Genomic DNA, 16,615 nt, shown 5'->3' with positions numbered 1-16,615 from the left:
GTTAGACAGAATTTACATAAATAGAATCATTAGACCAATTAAACTATTGAAGGTAGATTTGTTAGCATCTTTTTAAGATCTTTTAGGATTTTTTTTCTCTTATAATATTCCCACACTGGAAGATTTGATTTGTTCTATTACTAGAAGGTTATTAGTATAAATAAAGCTCTTTCTATGTCCTTCAGACATAAGTAAGAATTTCTACAACTCTTTCAACATGGTATTAAAGCCAAATCTGATCTGAGAAACCTTCCTATTCTCATTGCAGGAGCACCACTAGTTTCTGCAACCATCTAAGAGTCACCACCACTTGCTGCCATCTTCTCCCTCTTCCTTTTTCCCAATTGTAGACCATCTTTGCCCTTTTTCAGCCTAGCGCAACCACCGCGAGCCACCCAAACCCCCAACAACACATCCTAGGTGTGTTGCCCTCTACTTGCAATACCTTAGGAGTGTCAGACTCCCTTCTTTTGGCCTTTGATAGGGCCCTGGGTTCACAGTATTATGCCACATTGAGGGGGGGGGGGGGGAGAGAGAGAGGATTAAGGTTGATTAGGGGTTATAAATAGGGGTAAGATGCGAGGAGTTGATATAGATTAATTGATGAATGGGTAAGATGTGAGGCTGGGTCTCAAGGTGTTTCATATTTCTTTAGTCACGCTGTGCCCACTATATGAATGGTTATTTGAATGTTTGATAAAGCTATTCTATATGCAACCACAATCACTTTCTACAGTGTAACTCTGTGACTCTATCATAACTGAAATTTGAATGCTTGACAATACAGTGTGCAACTGGAAGTAGTGGGAAATTTGGATTGTGTAAGAGAAAGAGTAGTGCTAGGCCTCACCAATCTAATGAAAGGGCTGAGACAGTACTGCAGTACTCAGGTATTACCTCCCACCTTTTAGTTAATGGTTACACCAAGTCATCCAGCACAGTGATTGATGTGAACCAGGATCTAAGGTTTAATTGATTGATGCAAGCCCTAGGTCTTGGTCCAGCGTCAGGGTCCTCTTCAACTGAATCAGCAGTGAACTATGGTTTGTTATACCCCACAGTTGAGGGAATAGGCTGAATAGGGTGGTTTTAGGGTTGGGAAAAGGGTGGGGCTAGGTTTGGCTATGATTGGAAATTAAGGTTAATTGGTTAATGGGATTTCAGTCCTGAACATTGCTGTCCTGTGAAATTCAGCATTGGATCTTCAAGTTTAGGTTTTGGATTTTAGGATTTAATAGAAATTAGGGTTTCTCGGGGACTGGGTTAGGTCTAAGATTACAGTCGAAGGTCGGGAGGGTTTAGGAAGGATGATCTTAATAGGGTTTAAGGTTTGGATGAGTGGTCGAAAGTTATGGTCAAAAGTAGGGTTAGGTTTCTAGGGTTTTGGAAATCTAGGGTGAAATTGGGAGGGAAAGTCACTAGGGTTAGGGGAATGATATTCCTAAAGTTTGGGACAAATCTAACTGTTAGATTACCATAGATTTGACTTTGAACTTAGGTCTAAGAAAAAGTCTGAAATTCCAGAAAATTTCTAGAAAATAAAAAAAGGATATGGGGATGTGAGAGGATGCTGCTGCAGGGTTAGGGGAAGGGGAGGGGTGGTTTGCAATGGGGCAGGGGGCTGTACTTACTAGTTTTAAGGCTTAGGGATGGGGAGGGAGCTCAAAGATGGGAGGAAAGGAAGAGGGAAGGCTAGAGCTGTGGTTGGGTTTATAATACTTGTGGAAGAAGACGGAAGCTGGAATAACATAAAACTGCAGAAAAACTCTCTCAAACAGCAGCTGCAAGTCCCCCTCCAGGGAACCCCTGACTCCAACTTTGCTCCTTGAAAACTTAATGTTATTCTGTTGTCATAATCTGAATTTCACAGCCTAGAGAGGCTTATTTATAGCCTTTAGAAGGAACTCACACTAGGACTCAACTTTAGGAAATAAATCAAACTGCGAATCCTACTTTTGACTAAACACTCATACAAGGACTCTATCATATCTTACTCTAGAAAGATCTGTATTGAAAAATAGAAGTAGATATGGACTATGGAGTCCTCCTTTTAGGAGTATACTGCAACTAGGGGACTCCCTTACTACTTGGGAATCCTAACCTAACTGGGACTCTTCATTGGTTTGTCCTAGACTCAACCAAATTCAAAAACAAGAGTAGATTTAGGATCCTACTAACACACCAAATCCAACAAAAGGAATCCCTCTCTAATTAGGACTCTAAGCTAGACTAGAAATCTTTCATAACTAAACAACCAAGAATTCAAATTCAAAAATAAAAGTAGATCTAAACTCCCAACAGGAGTCTGAATCAAACTAGGTCAGTTTGATTCACGGACCCAAAATGACCAAAATACCCCTATGCTGGCTGAAATTCCCTGGGTTGCTGGTAGTGCTGCAGGTTACTGCTAAGTGGTAACCTCCCTGGGACCTCTTTGGGTGGTCCTAGACCTGGTTCACATCAGTGACACTCTGAATGTACCACCTGCTTGCTAGGCTGGCATTTCTGTCTTTGTAATGGCTTTATGGTCTATAGTTCCACAATTAACATTTCAAATGTAATTTTCTTGGTTGCTGGACGTATCTTCTGTGCTGGGTTGTCTTCCACTGTCACATTAGGAACAATTTAAAGGTTATCTGCAAGTCTCATTTTATCAAAAGCCAGGTATTTTGGCACTGATTTCTTGAAATATTTTTGTAATATCAACTGCCAAAAATAAGTGATCAAAAGTCATAAATGCGTTCTATTTTTCATTCATTTGGCAAGTTCTATGTATCCACTCTAGTTTCTTTGCTAGTATCTCCCTCTTTATCGTAACCTCAATAGTGATCATTGACGTGTTTTTTGGAAGGTTTTTTCCTCTACATATAATTTGTCGAGAAACTTAAGCAGTTGAATTTGTCCTGTTCCAGGGTCAGAGAACAAACCCAGGTGCTGCTGGTGCTATTCATGTGGTTGGTGATGTCGGATCAATTATCTCTAATTTGAAATCTATCTTGGAACTTATTGGTGCAAGGTTCATGCTTGTTTCTGAGTGTAAAAGATCTGTTAGCCAAACACTGGATGCACTACTGACAGAGAAGGGTACCGATGCCAGCGTGCTACTTTGTATACTTGATGTGATAAGGAGCTGGATTGAAGATAGCTTCAGTATCTTGATGGCATCTGGAGCCATTCTTACCCAGGAAGAGATAATTTCACATCTTCAGAAGTTGTCACTGGTTGATAAGATGAGTTTCCCCCCATGTGTACTGGAAGAGTGGGACAGGAAATATCTTGAACTTTTATATGGACTTTGCGCTGAATCAAACCAGTAAGTATTATGTAGTATTTTGTTAACGATCACTTGATTAAGTCTGTTGATTTAGGGATTTAATTTACTACCAGGTATCCACTGTCAATGCGACAAGAAGTGTTTCAGAAAGTGGAAAGGCCATTTATGCTTGGTCTAAGGGCAAAAGATCCAGAAGTTAGACAGAAATTTTTTTTGCTACATCATGAATCTCTTGGCAAAACATTATTTGCAAGGCTGCAATTTATCATCCAATTTCAGGACTGGGAAGCTTTGGGTGATATCTTCTGGCTCAAACAAGGCCTCGATCTTCTTCTGGCTATCTTGCTTGAAAATGAACCTATCACACTTGCTCCAAACTCTGCTCGAATTCTCCCACTTATGGTGCAGGGTACTCATTCCGAGCATCTTGGAATGCTCCAGCAGTTGAACGATGCATCCGATAATTCTGAAGGGAATCCATTGATGCTTCATAACCTTGTCTATAAGCATGCACAGTTTTTGAATGAGATGAGTAAACTAAGGGTAATTACAATTTTGTTCCTTTCGTATGGTTCTGCTGGCTTAATATATTTGAGGCCTTATATTTCCGCAGATTTAGTTAACTAAGTTCAATATTTACTTTTCTTCTTGAAGTACTTCCTCAACTTTCTTATGTGGAAAAATCTAGTGTACGTTTAATAACCTGAAGTAATAGTAGGGATTGGTTATAAAGATTAAACACCAAAGATCTCTATTGGTTTAACATTTGATTGGATTAGCCATCCTTGGTCTACCTGATTAGGACGAAGTCATTTCCTGTATTTGTGCAAGAGCTAAATATATTTATTTTCTTCTCTCCCATAGGTGGCTGATCTTGTTGTTTCTTTGAGGGAACTGGCTCACACAGATGCTAATGTTGCATATCATTTATGGGTACTGGTAGTCCCAATTGTCTGGGTGATTTTACATGAGGAACAGCAGGTGGCATTAGCTAAGCCAATGATAGCTCTCTTGTCAAAGGATTACCACAAAAAACAAGAAGGAAAAAGACCAAATGTTATACAGGCACTTCTAGAAGGTCTTCATTTGAGTCACCCTCAACCTTGGTTGCCAAGTGAACTTATCAAATTTATTGGAAAGACATACAATGCCTGGAACATCTCATTGTCTCTGCTCGAAAGTCATGTCTTGTCGTTCATAAATGAGGCAAAGTGTTCTGAGTCTCTTGCTGAACTTTATAGATTGCTCAATGAGGAGGATATGAGGTTTGGAATATTGAAGAAAATATCAGTCACTGAAGAAACATGCACTGGGCTTTCACTAGTTCAACATGGTTATTGGCAAAGGGCCCAAAACATATTTTACCAAGCCATGATCAAGGCAACCCAGAGCATTTATAACAATACAGTTCCAAAGGCTGAAATGTATCTTTGGGAAGAGCAATGGCTTTGTTGTGCTAGACAGCTTAATCAGTGGGATGTTTTGGCAGACTTTGGCAAAAGTGTTGAAAATTACGAAATACTTCTTGACTGTCTCTGGAAAATTCCTGATTGGGCATACATGAAAGATAATGTAATTCCTAAGACTCAAGTAGAAGAAACTCCAAAGTTCTGCTTAACCCAGGCATTTTTGGCTCTTGGTGACATGAATACAAATGGTGTGGGAGAGGCAGAAAACATTGTGGGAAAGGCTGTTGATCTTGCTTTAGAACAGTGGCAGAAATTGCCCGAGATATCCGTTCACGCCCGATTGCCTCTTTTACAGCAGTTTCAACAGATAGTTGAAGTTCAAGAGTCAGCCAGAATTATTGCGGATATTGCCAACAGAAAAAAACAGCTTTCAGGAAACCCCATTGCATCTGATCATGCTAGTGGTTATACAAATCTGACGGATTTCCTTGAGATATGGAGAGTGAGGACCCCAAACAAATGGGACAACTCATATGTTTGGTATGAATTACTTCTCTGGCGGAATGAGATGTATAATACTGTCATTAATGCATTTAAAGACTTTGGCAGCATGAGCCCTCAGCTTCACCATCTTGGTTGCCGTGACAAAGCTTGGAATGTCAATAAGCTTGCTCACATCACCCGCAAGCAAGGTCTTTATCATGTGTGTGTGACAATACTTGAAAAGATGTATGGCCACTCAACCTTGGAAGCACAGGTACCAACAAACTTGAGCTAAAGCAACCTTAGTGCACAGAATTGGAAGAATATCTCATACTATCACAGGAAACTATCTATTTAATGGTGCTTAGTTTTCTAACCACCCGCACTCTTTTCCGCTTTATATTTCTTAGCCATTTCTTTTTCTTTGATTTTCCCAAAAAAAGAAAAGAAATGCAGTTCTACATCTGTCGGTTCAACTACTCAACACTTTTTCTTATGCTTTTCTCACCCATTTTAGTGTCCCAAGCCATGTTACTTCTCTGTCAACCTATTTTGTTTTTCTTTTAATATCTACAAAAAAGGTGTTTTGAAATCTCTCCATTTGATCATTTCTCTGGGGGCCTTTTATGTTTATCAATTTTCTTTCTCCATACAAAATTTCTTATCCAAGATGTCATATTTTGTTATGAATATAATGTCGATGATATTAATATTATATCTGATTAGATTTCAAGATATTGGTGTCCTACTCTTATCTTTGTGCTTTCAACATGTGTAAATTATTGTTTACACCAGCACTCCCTCGCATCTATCTCTGTCCTACTCAAAAGAAGGTGGTACAGGTGCCTTTTCCAATGGGGAGGAGACAGAAAGACTCATGGTTCTCTAAGCTATTTTCCCTTATGCTTTTACCTGTTTTAGTGTACCAAATGTCAGTTACCACACTCTCAGCTCATTCCGTTCTGTTGAGAAATATGAAATTGGTAGAGTAGCTTATTGATCCATGATCTCAAGCCCTCTATTTATAAGAAAGTAGACTATTACAAGGAATAAAAGTTTACAAGAATGCAAACTCTAATTTAACTCCTATACAAACTCTTATTAAACTCCTAATAGAATCCAACACGTTCCCTATTGTATAGCTACAAAAAATGGTGGTCCTAAAATCTTCAATTTGTTAAGTTTGTTCTTTAAGGGACTTTTAGGTTCGTCAACTCTTTTTCTCCTTCCAAAATTCATCCTCCCCAAATGTCTACCACTTATGACATATAATGGTCGATGTTAACAATTTAGTTCAGATGAGATTTTGATGGAATAGGTATTATTAATTTTGTCTTATTATGCTTTCAACTTGTGTAAATAATTATTTACACCACCTCTCCCTTGTATCAATCTCTCCGTCCTCAAAACAATGGGGGCATAGTGATTTTTTCACGTGGGAAGGAGAGAGGCTAAAATTTTGCTATTGTAAATTTTTATATGTTTCTCAAATGTAGCAATGATTTCACTCAAATATTGTTATTATTATAAGATTTTGTCATTAGTGCATTGATAGGTTAACAAGTTATTTTAAGGAATCTTTTTTAGTAGAAAATACAGCAGCCATACCACCATTAGTGATGATTGTAATGCTAATAGATAATTATGTTCATAAGTTATTAATACTCAGACCCTAATAGATGCTGTAGTGTTGTGTCAAGTTCCCTAATTATTCCCTGTATGTTTTATCTTTGAGGTTTAGATTTTGGTGGGTGAATCATAGTTGGAGTTTATTGAACTCAAGAAACAAGTTAAATAGTGAAGATGGAAGCTTGTAGATGAAAGAGTACAAGAAGAGAGGAGAAGAGAGAATGGTGGAATCTTCTAGTGTGTGTCTCTGCAGAACACAATCTCATATATTGATTAGCAACACGAGAAAAGGGGGAATTGCAACTTAGCCCCCTTATGCCAATATAACATAGCTAATGAAGGTGAAAGGTCAAAAAGAGAAACAAAACATTACACCAACTCATAACAGGCACAAGACCGAAACACCTGTCTATAGCCTAATAAGTCTCACAATATAAGCATCAGCAAGACAGCAACAAGGGGCTTGAATAACTTCATTCTGCACATCTGTCCTCGCATGATAATTCTTTACACACCTCTCCATATTTCATTCTACACATCCGTCCTTGAATGCTTTTTGGTTTTCATGTTTGCAGGAGGCCTTCACCAAAATAAAGGAGCAAGCAAAAGCTCATCTGCAGATGAAGGGAGAACTAGCCAGTGGTCTTAATTTGATGAATGGTGCTAATATTGACAATTTTTCAGTGCGTCAGAAAGCAGAAATTTTTTGCCTTAAAGGGGATTTCCTATTGAAATTAAATGATCATGAAAATGCTAATGTTGCATATTCCAATGCCATCAGTCTTTATAAGAATTTAGCAAAAGGATGGATAAGCTGGGGAAACTACTGTGACTTGGTATTGATTTTCTGGTCTACCTCTTTTTTTTTTCTTCTTTGATAGTGTCATTTTCTCTTGGTTTATTGGGTAGAACTTGATAGAGTGCTGATTGTTTATCATTCACAGGTTTACAAAGAAACCCAGGAAGGGATTTGGTTAGAATATGTCGTTAGTTGCCTTCTTCAAGGAGTTAAATTGGGTGCTTCTAACTCTAGAAGCCATTTAGCTCGTGTCCTATACATTCTTAGCTTTGATACTTCCATTGAACTGGTAGGAAGATCATTTGATAAATATGTGGACCAAATCCCAAATTGGGTTTGGCTTTCCTGGGTCCCACAGCTATTGCTTTCCTTGCAGAGGACAGAAGCTCCCCATTGCAAACTTGTGCTATTAAAAATTGCAACTGTGTATCCACAGGTAAAATATTGAAAAACTTCTAAGCAATCAATTTCTGCTTATCTTCTCAATGTCCAATCATTTCCAAATATGCAGGCTCTTTATTACTGGTTACGGTCATATTTATTTGAGCGCGCTGATGTTGCCAAGAAATGTGACCAAGGTAGGTCACAAATGCAGCAAAATGTCTCTGGGGCTGATACAACTTCTTTAGTCTTGTCTGAGGGAACTGCAAAAGGACAGACTAATGCTGGGAGTTCTCTGACAACAGACAATCAGGTCCCTCAGAGCCCTCAGTCTGCAAGCATTGGCAGATCACACGAGGGTGGAATCTCTCATGGACAGGAACATGAAAGGACCACAGGTGTAGGAGGAAGCGTACTTGGTGAGCATAACCAGCCTACACAGCAAGGTTGTTCAACCATTAGTGAAGGTCAAGGTGCAAGAAGGCATTATGGTAAATTCGGATTGGTAGCTTCTGCTGCTAGGGCACTTGATGCTGCAAAAGATATAATGGAGGCTCTTAGAAGCAAGCATAGGAATTTGGCTAGCGAACTTGAGGTGAGAAGCTTTGCTCTGTTTTAACACGGGTTTTCATTAGGCAACCAACAGAAGTTTCATTTGATATAAAAATGAAAATGCAAATCAAGATAAAAAGAAAAAGAACTCGGATGTTCAGTTTATAGTCAGAAAATATAAGTAATATTATTGTAAATTTTGGAATTCAAGTTGATTGAAGTTATTGTGTAGAAATTGAATGATTAAGGGGCTTTGAGGAAATGGAAATGTTGCCATGCTTTTATATTGCCGTACGATATTTTTTATTTTTTTTGATGAATATTGCAGTACTATATTATTATTCATCCAAATCAATTTTCCAATTATCCTCAAATTAGGTTTTTATCTTTTGCTGAGAACATATCAAAGAACTCCTGACACTGACAGACAACAGCTTTTGGAGAAAAGAGAGAGGGGGGGTGAAATGATTCTCTCTAGTGCAATAGTTCAAGTGGTCAACCTTGAACTTGGGAAACCAGTGGGAGTTCGCACCCATGATCTACACTTCTGATGTTTACCAAAACAAGAAGATCTGCTTTAAGGATGAATAAATTGTATAACTGAACTTTTATTGCCATTATTTGTCCCTATTTTTTTAACATATGAAGGAATCTAAAATAGGATATGAAGAAGGGGATATAGAAGGAAGGGGGATAAAGATGGTAGGCTATCTCAACCTTGGGGGCCCCACCCATAAATTTCTAGGGGTGTTGCAGGTTGAATTTGGGATGATCATGATGCTGTATATAGGCTGTTGTTGGATCCCGATGAATGGGGGTCCTCATAAATGAAATAAAAATCTATTTTGGAGAACAAAGTGGATGCTCCCAGAATGACCCATAATACCCCTCAGAATGGAGCCTCGAATTGGGGGGGGATTCCAACTCAACAAGATATCACAAACTCTCTTTTTTGACTTTGGGCAGATGGGCCTCGAGATGGAGAACCATGATATGGATATGATCCTCTGGTTCTGAAGTTTGATTATATTTTGATGGCTATACTGGAAGATATGAGGCTTCTTGTATTTAGGGGGATCGGGTAGGTCTCAAGCTTACCTTGATGGAGAAACCTTGTGATTCTTGAGGAGCTGGAGTAGAGATTTGAAGGCTGTGGGGGAGATTTGAAGGCTGAATCCTCAGACTCAAAAGGAACTGGGATATTATTCACCAAAAACTTAGTCCACCCTTTTTCTGATCAGACAATTCTCGAAGAGAAAACACAGCAGAGCTGAAGCAGATGTCCAGTATTCACTATGTATTCTCCCAATCAATGAGCCTGTCTATACACAGCTTTGCATCTGAAGTCCTTGAAATGGGACTTAGAACTAACTAAATCTAGGACTTAATCTTAAAGTAAACTGAAATAGAATTTGGACACTTGAACTAAAATAGTAAAATAAATCTTGATATCTAGTTAAAATAAAAAAAATACTTACCTAGTCTTAATTTTCCAGAAAACAAATTTAACCACGGTCAATTGAAAACATTAAAAAGGACTCTGATAAATTAACCAATGTAACTATGGTTCAATTAAAAACAAAGAAAAGGAAACATGGCCAGGTAAATATATGACCCAACCTAAGGCCTATTCCTAGGAAAAAGGACCCAATTTAGTGCTGGACTGCATCACACCCTGTCTCCTGTTTGACATGCTTTTGGTGGAGTAAGTTTTCAGAATTTATTAGTCCTCCACAGTTTACATTTGATTGCAGGTACCATTAAATTCTTAAATTACTATAACATGAAGATTCATAAATCTGTACCATTTTCAGACTCTGCTTGTGGAAATTGGTTCAAGGTTTGTTCCCCTTCCTGAGGAGAGACTTCTGGGAGTGTTAAATGCTATGATTCTTCGCTGTTACAAGTACCCAACTGCCACAGCAGAGGTCCCTCAATCCCTGAAAAATGATCTGTCTGATGTTTGCAAGAGTTGTTTTTCAGCTGCTTCTCTCAAACAGGAGTTTATGAGAGAACATAAGCAGAACTTTGTACATGATTTTGATCCAGAAAACATGAATACTTTTCCGGCCACCCTTTCTGAACTGACTGGACTGTTGAAACACTGGAAAAATTTTGTTCAAAGCAATGTTGAGGACAGGTTTCCAGATGTCTTGAAGCTGGAAGAAGAAAGCAGGGTATTAAGTGATCTTCATGTGGTTGACGTTGAAGTTCCATGGCAGTATTTTACGAATCAGGTAAGCTGGATAATAATTGTGAACATAGAACTAACTAAAAATAAGCCAGCTTTTCAGCTGTCCTGTCTGACAGAGAAGGTTTAAAAGACCCCATAATATTAAATTTTCAGGTTAAAGATCTTATTGCAGTTGGATTTCATCATCGCTCTTGTTTCCTCTAATGACCTGCAGGAAGTTGCACCTGATTATACAGTGAAATTAGACAGAGTAGGAGCGAACATTCAAATCGTGAGACGTAACGGAAGCAGTTTACGCCGAATGACATTAATTGGATCCGATGGTTCTCAGCGCCATTTTATTGTTCAGACATGTTTGACCGCTAATGCTAGTGGTGATGAACGCATACTGCAGCTGTTCCGTGTGATGAACCGGATGTATGATAAGCACAAGGAATCAAGGCGTCGCCACATATGCATCCACACCCCAATAATAATCCCTGTTTGGACCCAGGTGACTAATCCAGTATTTTTTATTTTTTTTGGTTGCTTCCACTGAGTTTGATTCACTTGTTTTCTTTTTACGTCTATGGAGTTCATCCGGTTGAACATGACTAGCCATACACATGCATGCATGTGCTGATGATTACATGATGCTTCCCTTTGGAGGGTTGGGTGACCCCCATGAGGAGCTACTAAGGTCCACCCCAGTTAAATCTTCTGTTGGCCTAGGCAAGCCTCTATGTGGGATACCTGTCGGGTAATAGGTATCCCATTTCTATGCGGGAAGAGTGGTTGTTTCTTCTTTATTCATTCAACTGAAATCTCTTCATCCATGGGTTTTTGCTTCTTTTCTCATGTTACAGGTTCGGTTGGTAGAAGATGAGTTGATGTATAGCACATTTTTTGAGGTCTATGAGAACAACTGTGCACGCAACAACCGGGAGGCAGATCTCCCAATCAGTCATTTCAATGAGCAACTAAACCAAGCTCTCTCCGGCCAGATTTCACCCAAAGCTGTTGTTGATCTCCGACTAAAGGCATATAATGAGATAACAGAGACTCTTGTCCAAGATGGCATATTCTCTCAGTATGTGTACAAGACTCTTCCAAGTGGCAACCATATGTGGGTTTTCAAAAAGCAGTTCGCCGTCCAGTTGGCACTTTCTAATTTGATGTCATTCATGTTACAAATTGGGGGTAGGACCCCCCACAGAATTCTGTTTGCAAAAAACACTGGCAAAATATTTCAAACTAGTTTCTACCCAGCTTATGATGCAAACGCAATGATCGAGTTGAATGAAGCAGTTCCTTTCCGACTGACAAGAAACATGGTGGCATTCTTCTCCCATTTTGGAGTGGAGGGGCTGATTGTTCCTGCCATGTGTGCTGCTGCACAAGCTGTGGTTTCATCTAAAGTGAGTCTTATAATGATATTTCTTCTAATAGAACTTGTGGTTTACTATGACAATTGTGGAGAAGTTCTGATGGATTTTCCCCCTTTCTTCAGCAAATTCAGCATTTATGGCATCATTTAGCCATGTATTTCCGCGATGAGCTTCTATGTTTGTCTTGGAAAAAGCCATGGCAGATGCCTTCGGTCCCTTCTCCTGCAGGAGACGGCATAGACCCAATGGAGTTCAAGCTCAAGGTCGCTACAAATGTGGACCACGTTATTGGACGGATCAAAGGAGTAGCTCCACAGAACTTCTTGGAGGAGGTAATGTACATATTAAGTATGGTCACTCTGGATGTCGGTTCATTATTTATGTTTTGACCCTAGCATTCTTACCACTCAATGAAAGATAGTCTTTGTGATGGGTTTTATTCTTTATTGTTGTGGAAAAATCACTACTGCCATGTTTATGTCCTTGCATGGTGGTTGACTATTTACGTACTGAATATCCCGATTCCACTTCGCATGCATCACTAAGTTGTGTCGCCTGTTTGTTTGGCATGTCAGGAAGATAATGCTATGGACGACCCACCGCAGTCGGTGCAGAAGGGAGTAACTGCGTTGGTTGAAGCTGCCATGATGCCCAGGAATTTGTGCCAGATGGATCAAATGTGGCACCCTTGGTTTTAATTGTGGTTGCAGTCAACCACATCATTGCCAATATAATTCCTTGTAATTATGTACATATTAGTACTTTGAACCCCAACAAATAAATAAATACATGTACATCTTGAGTACCGTCCTTTATTAGGTTGTAAGTTGTAACTATCCACCCATTATATGTTATGTGCAGTAAAAGTTTTTCCAGAACAATCGTATTCTTTCTACTGAGCTCTTGATATGCAATTTCTGACATTGTTGAGACGTAGCAAAATCACAAACCACAGAATGCCAAACATTCTGGTCAGCTAGTAAACAAATAGTGGGGAATATCCGGAGGTGTTAATATAGGAAACCGTGTTTGGTAGGCAGACCAGGGAGGTTTCGCTCGACGAAGGGGAGGGAGGGAGCATGTGGAGACGGTTGGTTGATGTTGCAGCGGTGGAGGCATAAGGGAGGGAAGAGTAAGTGGGAGGGCGGGCGAGGAGGGAGAGATGGAGATAATAAAAAATAAAAAATAAAAAATAAATATTTGAAATTATGTCAAATTTACGAATAAAATTGTTTCAAGATATTCCAAATGCCATATTTTGAATTTTGGAATATGAGATACCCGTTTACAGAAATATGATATAAATTATGTCAAATTTTAGAATATGCCAATGGAGGAGTAGTAGGATGGTTAGGAACCTACCTCTCAGTGGAGAGGTTATGAGTTCAACTCATACGGTGGGCATATGTAATATCCCTATCCCTATATATATAAAAAGCGCATTTATACCAAAAAAAAAAAAACTACTTGTCTTTTTTTTTTTATTTTTTGAAATATACCTACTTGTCATTAACTTAAAAGATAAATATTTGGTATCGAATCCTTGTGGATGCAAAAAATCCCCGCTGGGAGACTCACCCACCATAGCCAGGTGTGCGACGCAGGTCGAACACCGGTTTATAAAAAAACAGGGGTTGGCAAACCAAAAAAAAAAAAGAAAAGGAGAAATACTTCGATTGGGCCAAAAATAAATAAATACTTCTTGAAACATATTTGCACGCTAGCACACACAATGTACATAATAGACCTGATAGCTGAAAGCCTAAAATCTACCTTTAAATTTGCATCTACATTCGTATTTGTATAAGGGTGTTCGAATCTATAATTTTTTTATTAGAAAATATTTGTATCTATCCGATAAGTAACTATTTTGTCTTAGACTTATCTTCTCCACCTCAACGCTGAAAGCTCCCCAACAAAGTGCCGTTTGAGGCGGAGAGACTCAACCTCTGCAGTCTCTTCGCCTCCATTTATCTCTATTCTCCTCCTCTCCTTTCCCCCTCTCCTACTCTTCCCACCTTCTTCCTTTCCCTCCTCTGCTTGAAGCTGAACTTCAGATCGGAACACTTTTTTCTGTTTTGTCTTTTCCTTTTCTAGTTTGAAAACCATATCTCTTCCGACCTCTCTTGTCTCTATCTCTCCCATCCGTCTCCGTTTTCTCTGCTCCTCACCCATCTCCATCTCTGCCTTCGTCATTCCCGCCTCCGTCTCTGTCTCTCTAGTTCCATCACTAAATTTGGGGGTTTTCCCCTTAGATCTGTTTGTTTTCTTACCAATCTGTCTCCTCTATTCCCGATCTATATGTTTGCTCCCACTTCTCTTTTCTTTTTTCTTCCGATAAAAAAAAGAAAAAAATTATAGTTTCTGGGAGATTTGGTGCATACCACAGAACAACCCAGATCTGGAGTTCTTCTACGGCGGGCTTCACAAGTACGCCTCTACGGCAGTGACAGATGGCAGGCCAGACCTTCTCCACAATATTGTTGCTCCCTACACGACAATCACGGTTCTGCCTTTATGTGTTTTTGTGTCCTCCGTTGTGGCGTAGGTTGTGTCCGCCTTTATGGCGTGTTTTGTGTCTGCCCTTGTGGCGTGTAATTCTCCGCATCTGTGGTGTGTTCCCCCTTATGTGGGTGTTGGTGCTTAACTGCTGCTATATTGGTTACAACTGTTCTAAGGGTTTATTGGGCTTGATCCATCCCTTAGCCTGGATGACCCTGTCTATTGCATGTACGATAGTTTGGTCAATTTCCGCTCCTTGGTTCGGACTGAACCTTGTGTTTTCATGCATCTATCTGTTGTATTTTCCTTTCCTTAGTGGTCTATATTTTTCGTTGTTCATGAATGAAGTTTTATTTACCAAAAAAAAAACGATAAGTAACTAGTTTTGAATTTAGATATTTGCTTATTGGAAAGAATACATATGCAATTAAAAAAAAAATTACAAAAAGATATAGTATGCTTAAAAATTTTAAATGGTATCTCACTTAGTGACATTTTGATCCTCATTAAAGTTGAACTTGCTAACGCTAATTAATAAGTGTTGAACTCACCCTAAACCTTATCAATTATCAATAGCGAATTGGTCAATTTATGAAAAACCATCAAATTAAACATTTATTCCCCTAAAGAGGGCTGATAAACCGAATTTGAAAGTTGGTAATTAGCAACTAGAAAATTGGAAATTGGAAATCGAAAATAAAAAATAAAAAATAACAATTAGAAGAAAGGGGAGAAGAATGACAACTCAGAATTGAGGTTAATTTGAGTGTTGCTTACAAGCCTTTCAAATGTAGAAGAATATTATTGATAGGACTGAAAAAACCAATTCATAGAAGGGGTGTTCCATTGGATTTTGTTTTTTTTGGGTTTAAGATCCATTGGAGATTTATACTCCAGAAAATGCAAACTTCAAGTAAGGAAGTGCCCTTTATTAATTCAGTTCTCAATCATAGTGGACCGCAAATAAGTGTTTTGAAAAAAAGAAAATAAAAAATAAAAGAAAAGAAAAGAAAAGAAAAGAAAAGAAAAAGAGAAAAGAAGTGCCAAATGGGTTCTTCTTGGTATTTAGAAATTTGGCAAACCGTGGGAAAATTACTCTACTTAACGGTGAAATTTGGTGCTGATGGTTTGAATATGTTCTACAGGGATGTAAGCGGATAGTCGAAAATTAGAATTCGATTCGTATCTGTATCCATTTAAGAGCATCCAATTTCAATCTTTTAGAATTCAAATATGTCAATTTTAATTCATATATTATCTGATTCAAATAGATATTTGACATAAATTATCTGTATCTAATATTCATATTCAATTAAAGTTTAATTTTAGGGAATACATCATTGTCTCTTCATTAATATTCATTAATGGTAATTAATTAAATTAAACTACCAAGTTACTCTAATTGGATATTCGAACTATGTTCGGATATTTTTATCCATCCGATTACTTTGAATTTGGATTGGATATTATCCAAAAATTGTTTAATAATCGGATTCAAATTTGAATAATACCATATTCGAGCCGAATTCGATCCCTTCACATATAATGTTGTAATACATTTTGAGTTCCAAATAAGACTTGGGTTCAAAATGTTAACATTGAGGGAGGTTTGGACATGTTAGATTATTTAGGACCCTCTGCCTTCACAGGAGAGGGATTGTGCTTTTCTCACATCATTTCGCCACATATTTAATAGGAGACTCATCTCTAGGAGTTTTGATCTTCTACTCGTCAAAGTAGCGATCTATACTCTCCTCTTAACTCTCCACTACATATTAGAAAGTAGTCCACGTTGGAGTTCTAATAAAAATGAATCAAAGGTAAGATCCCTTGTGGGTCTCTTCGTAATTTGTGGTGCAAATGTATGAGAGGAGCACAAACCTCTATTCATTACCCTAATGGATAAAAGATCCAAACATGATCTCTACTTCATATTCTCGGTACTCAAAAATATATTTTATTCCTGTAGTGGAGGGATTTGAGAAAAGCACATCCTTTGCACTATTGACCTAATCTTAACCACAA

At 38.4% G+C, this 16,615-nt stretch overlaps 1 protein-coding gene across 1 annotated transcript in view; it reads left to right on the top strand.

Moving 5' to 3' along the window:
- Positions 1 to 12,959, top strand: part of LOC149017604 (uncharacterized) — a 30,465-nt gene extending 17,506 nt beyond the window's left edge. Inside the window, exons 6-16 of the mRNA XM_089153011.1 lie at positions 2,913 to 3,313; positions 3,388 to 3,817; positions 4,139 to 5,440; positions 7,371 to 7,631; positions 7,740 to 8,030; positions 8,106 to 8,570; positions 10,342 to 10,764; positions 10,936 to 11,214; positions 11,567 to 12,118; positions 12,211 to 12,420; positions 12,664 to 12,959. Coding sequence (XP_089009137.1) covers positions 2,913 to 3,313; positions 3,388 to 3,817; positions 4,139 to 5,440; positions 7,371 to 7,631; positions 7,740 to 8,030; positions 8,106 to 8,570; positions 10,342 to 10,764; positions 10,936 to 11,214; positions 11,567 to 12,118; positions 12,211 to 12,420; positions 12,664 to 12,786 — 4,737 coding nt within the window. The 3' untranslated portion in view covers positions 12,787 to 12,959. The remainder of the gene's footprint in view (positions 1 to 2,912; positions 3,314 to 3,387; positions 3,818 to 4,138; positions 5,441 to 7,370; positions 7,632 to 7,739; positions 8,031 to 8,105; positions 8,571 to 10,341; positions 10,765 to 10,935; positions 11,215 to 11,566; positions 12,119 to 12,210; positions 12,421 to 12,663) is intronic.
- Positions 12,960 to 16,615: the final 3,656 nt, after the last annotated feature.

This window comes from Hakea prostrata, chromosome 4 (genome assembly GCF_041222555.1).
Source record: "Hakea prostrata isolate BN-2017 chromosome 4, UWA_Hpros_2, whole genome shotgun sequence".
NCBI classification, from domain to species: domain Eukaryota; kingdom Viridiplantae; phylum Streptophyta; class Magnoliopsida; order Proteales; family Proteaceae; genus Hakea; species Hakea prostrata.
Note: the sequence above shows the minus strand (reverse complement) of the source record. Positions and strands in the feature narration are given on the sequence as shown.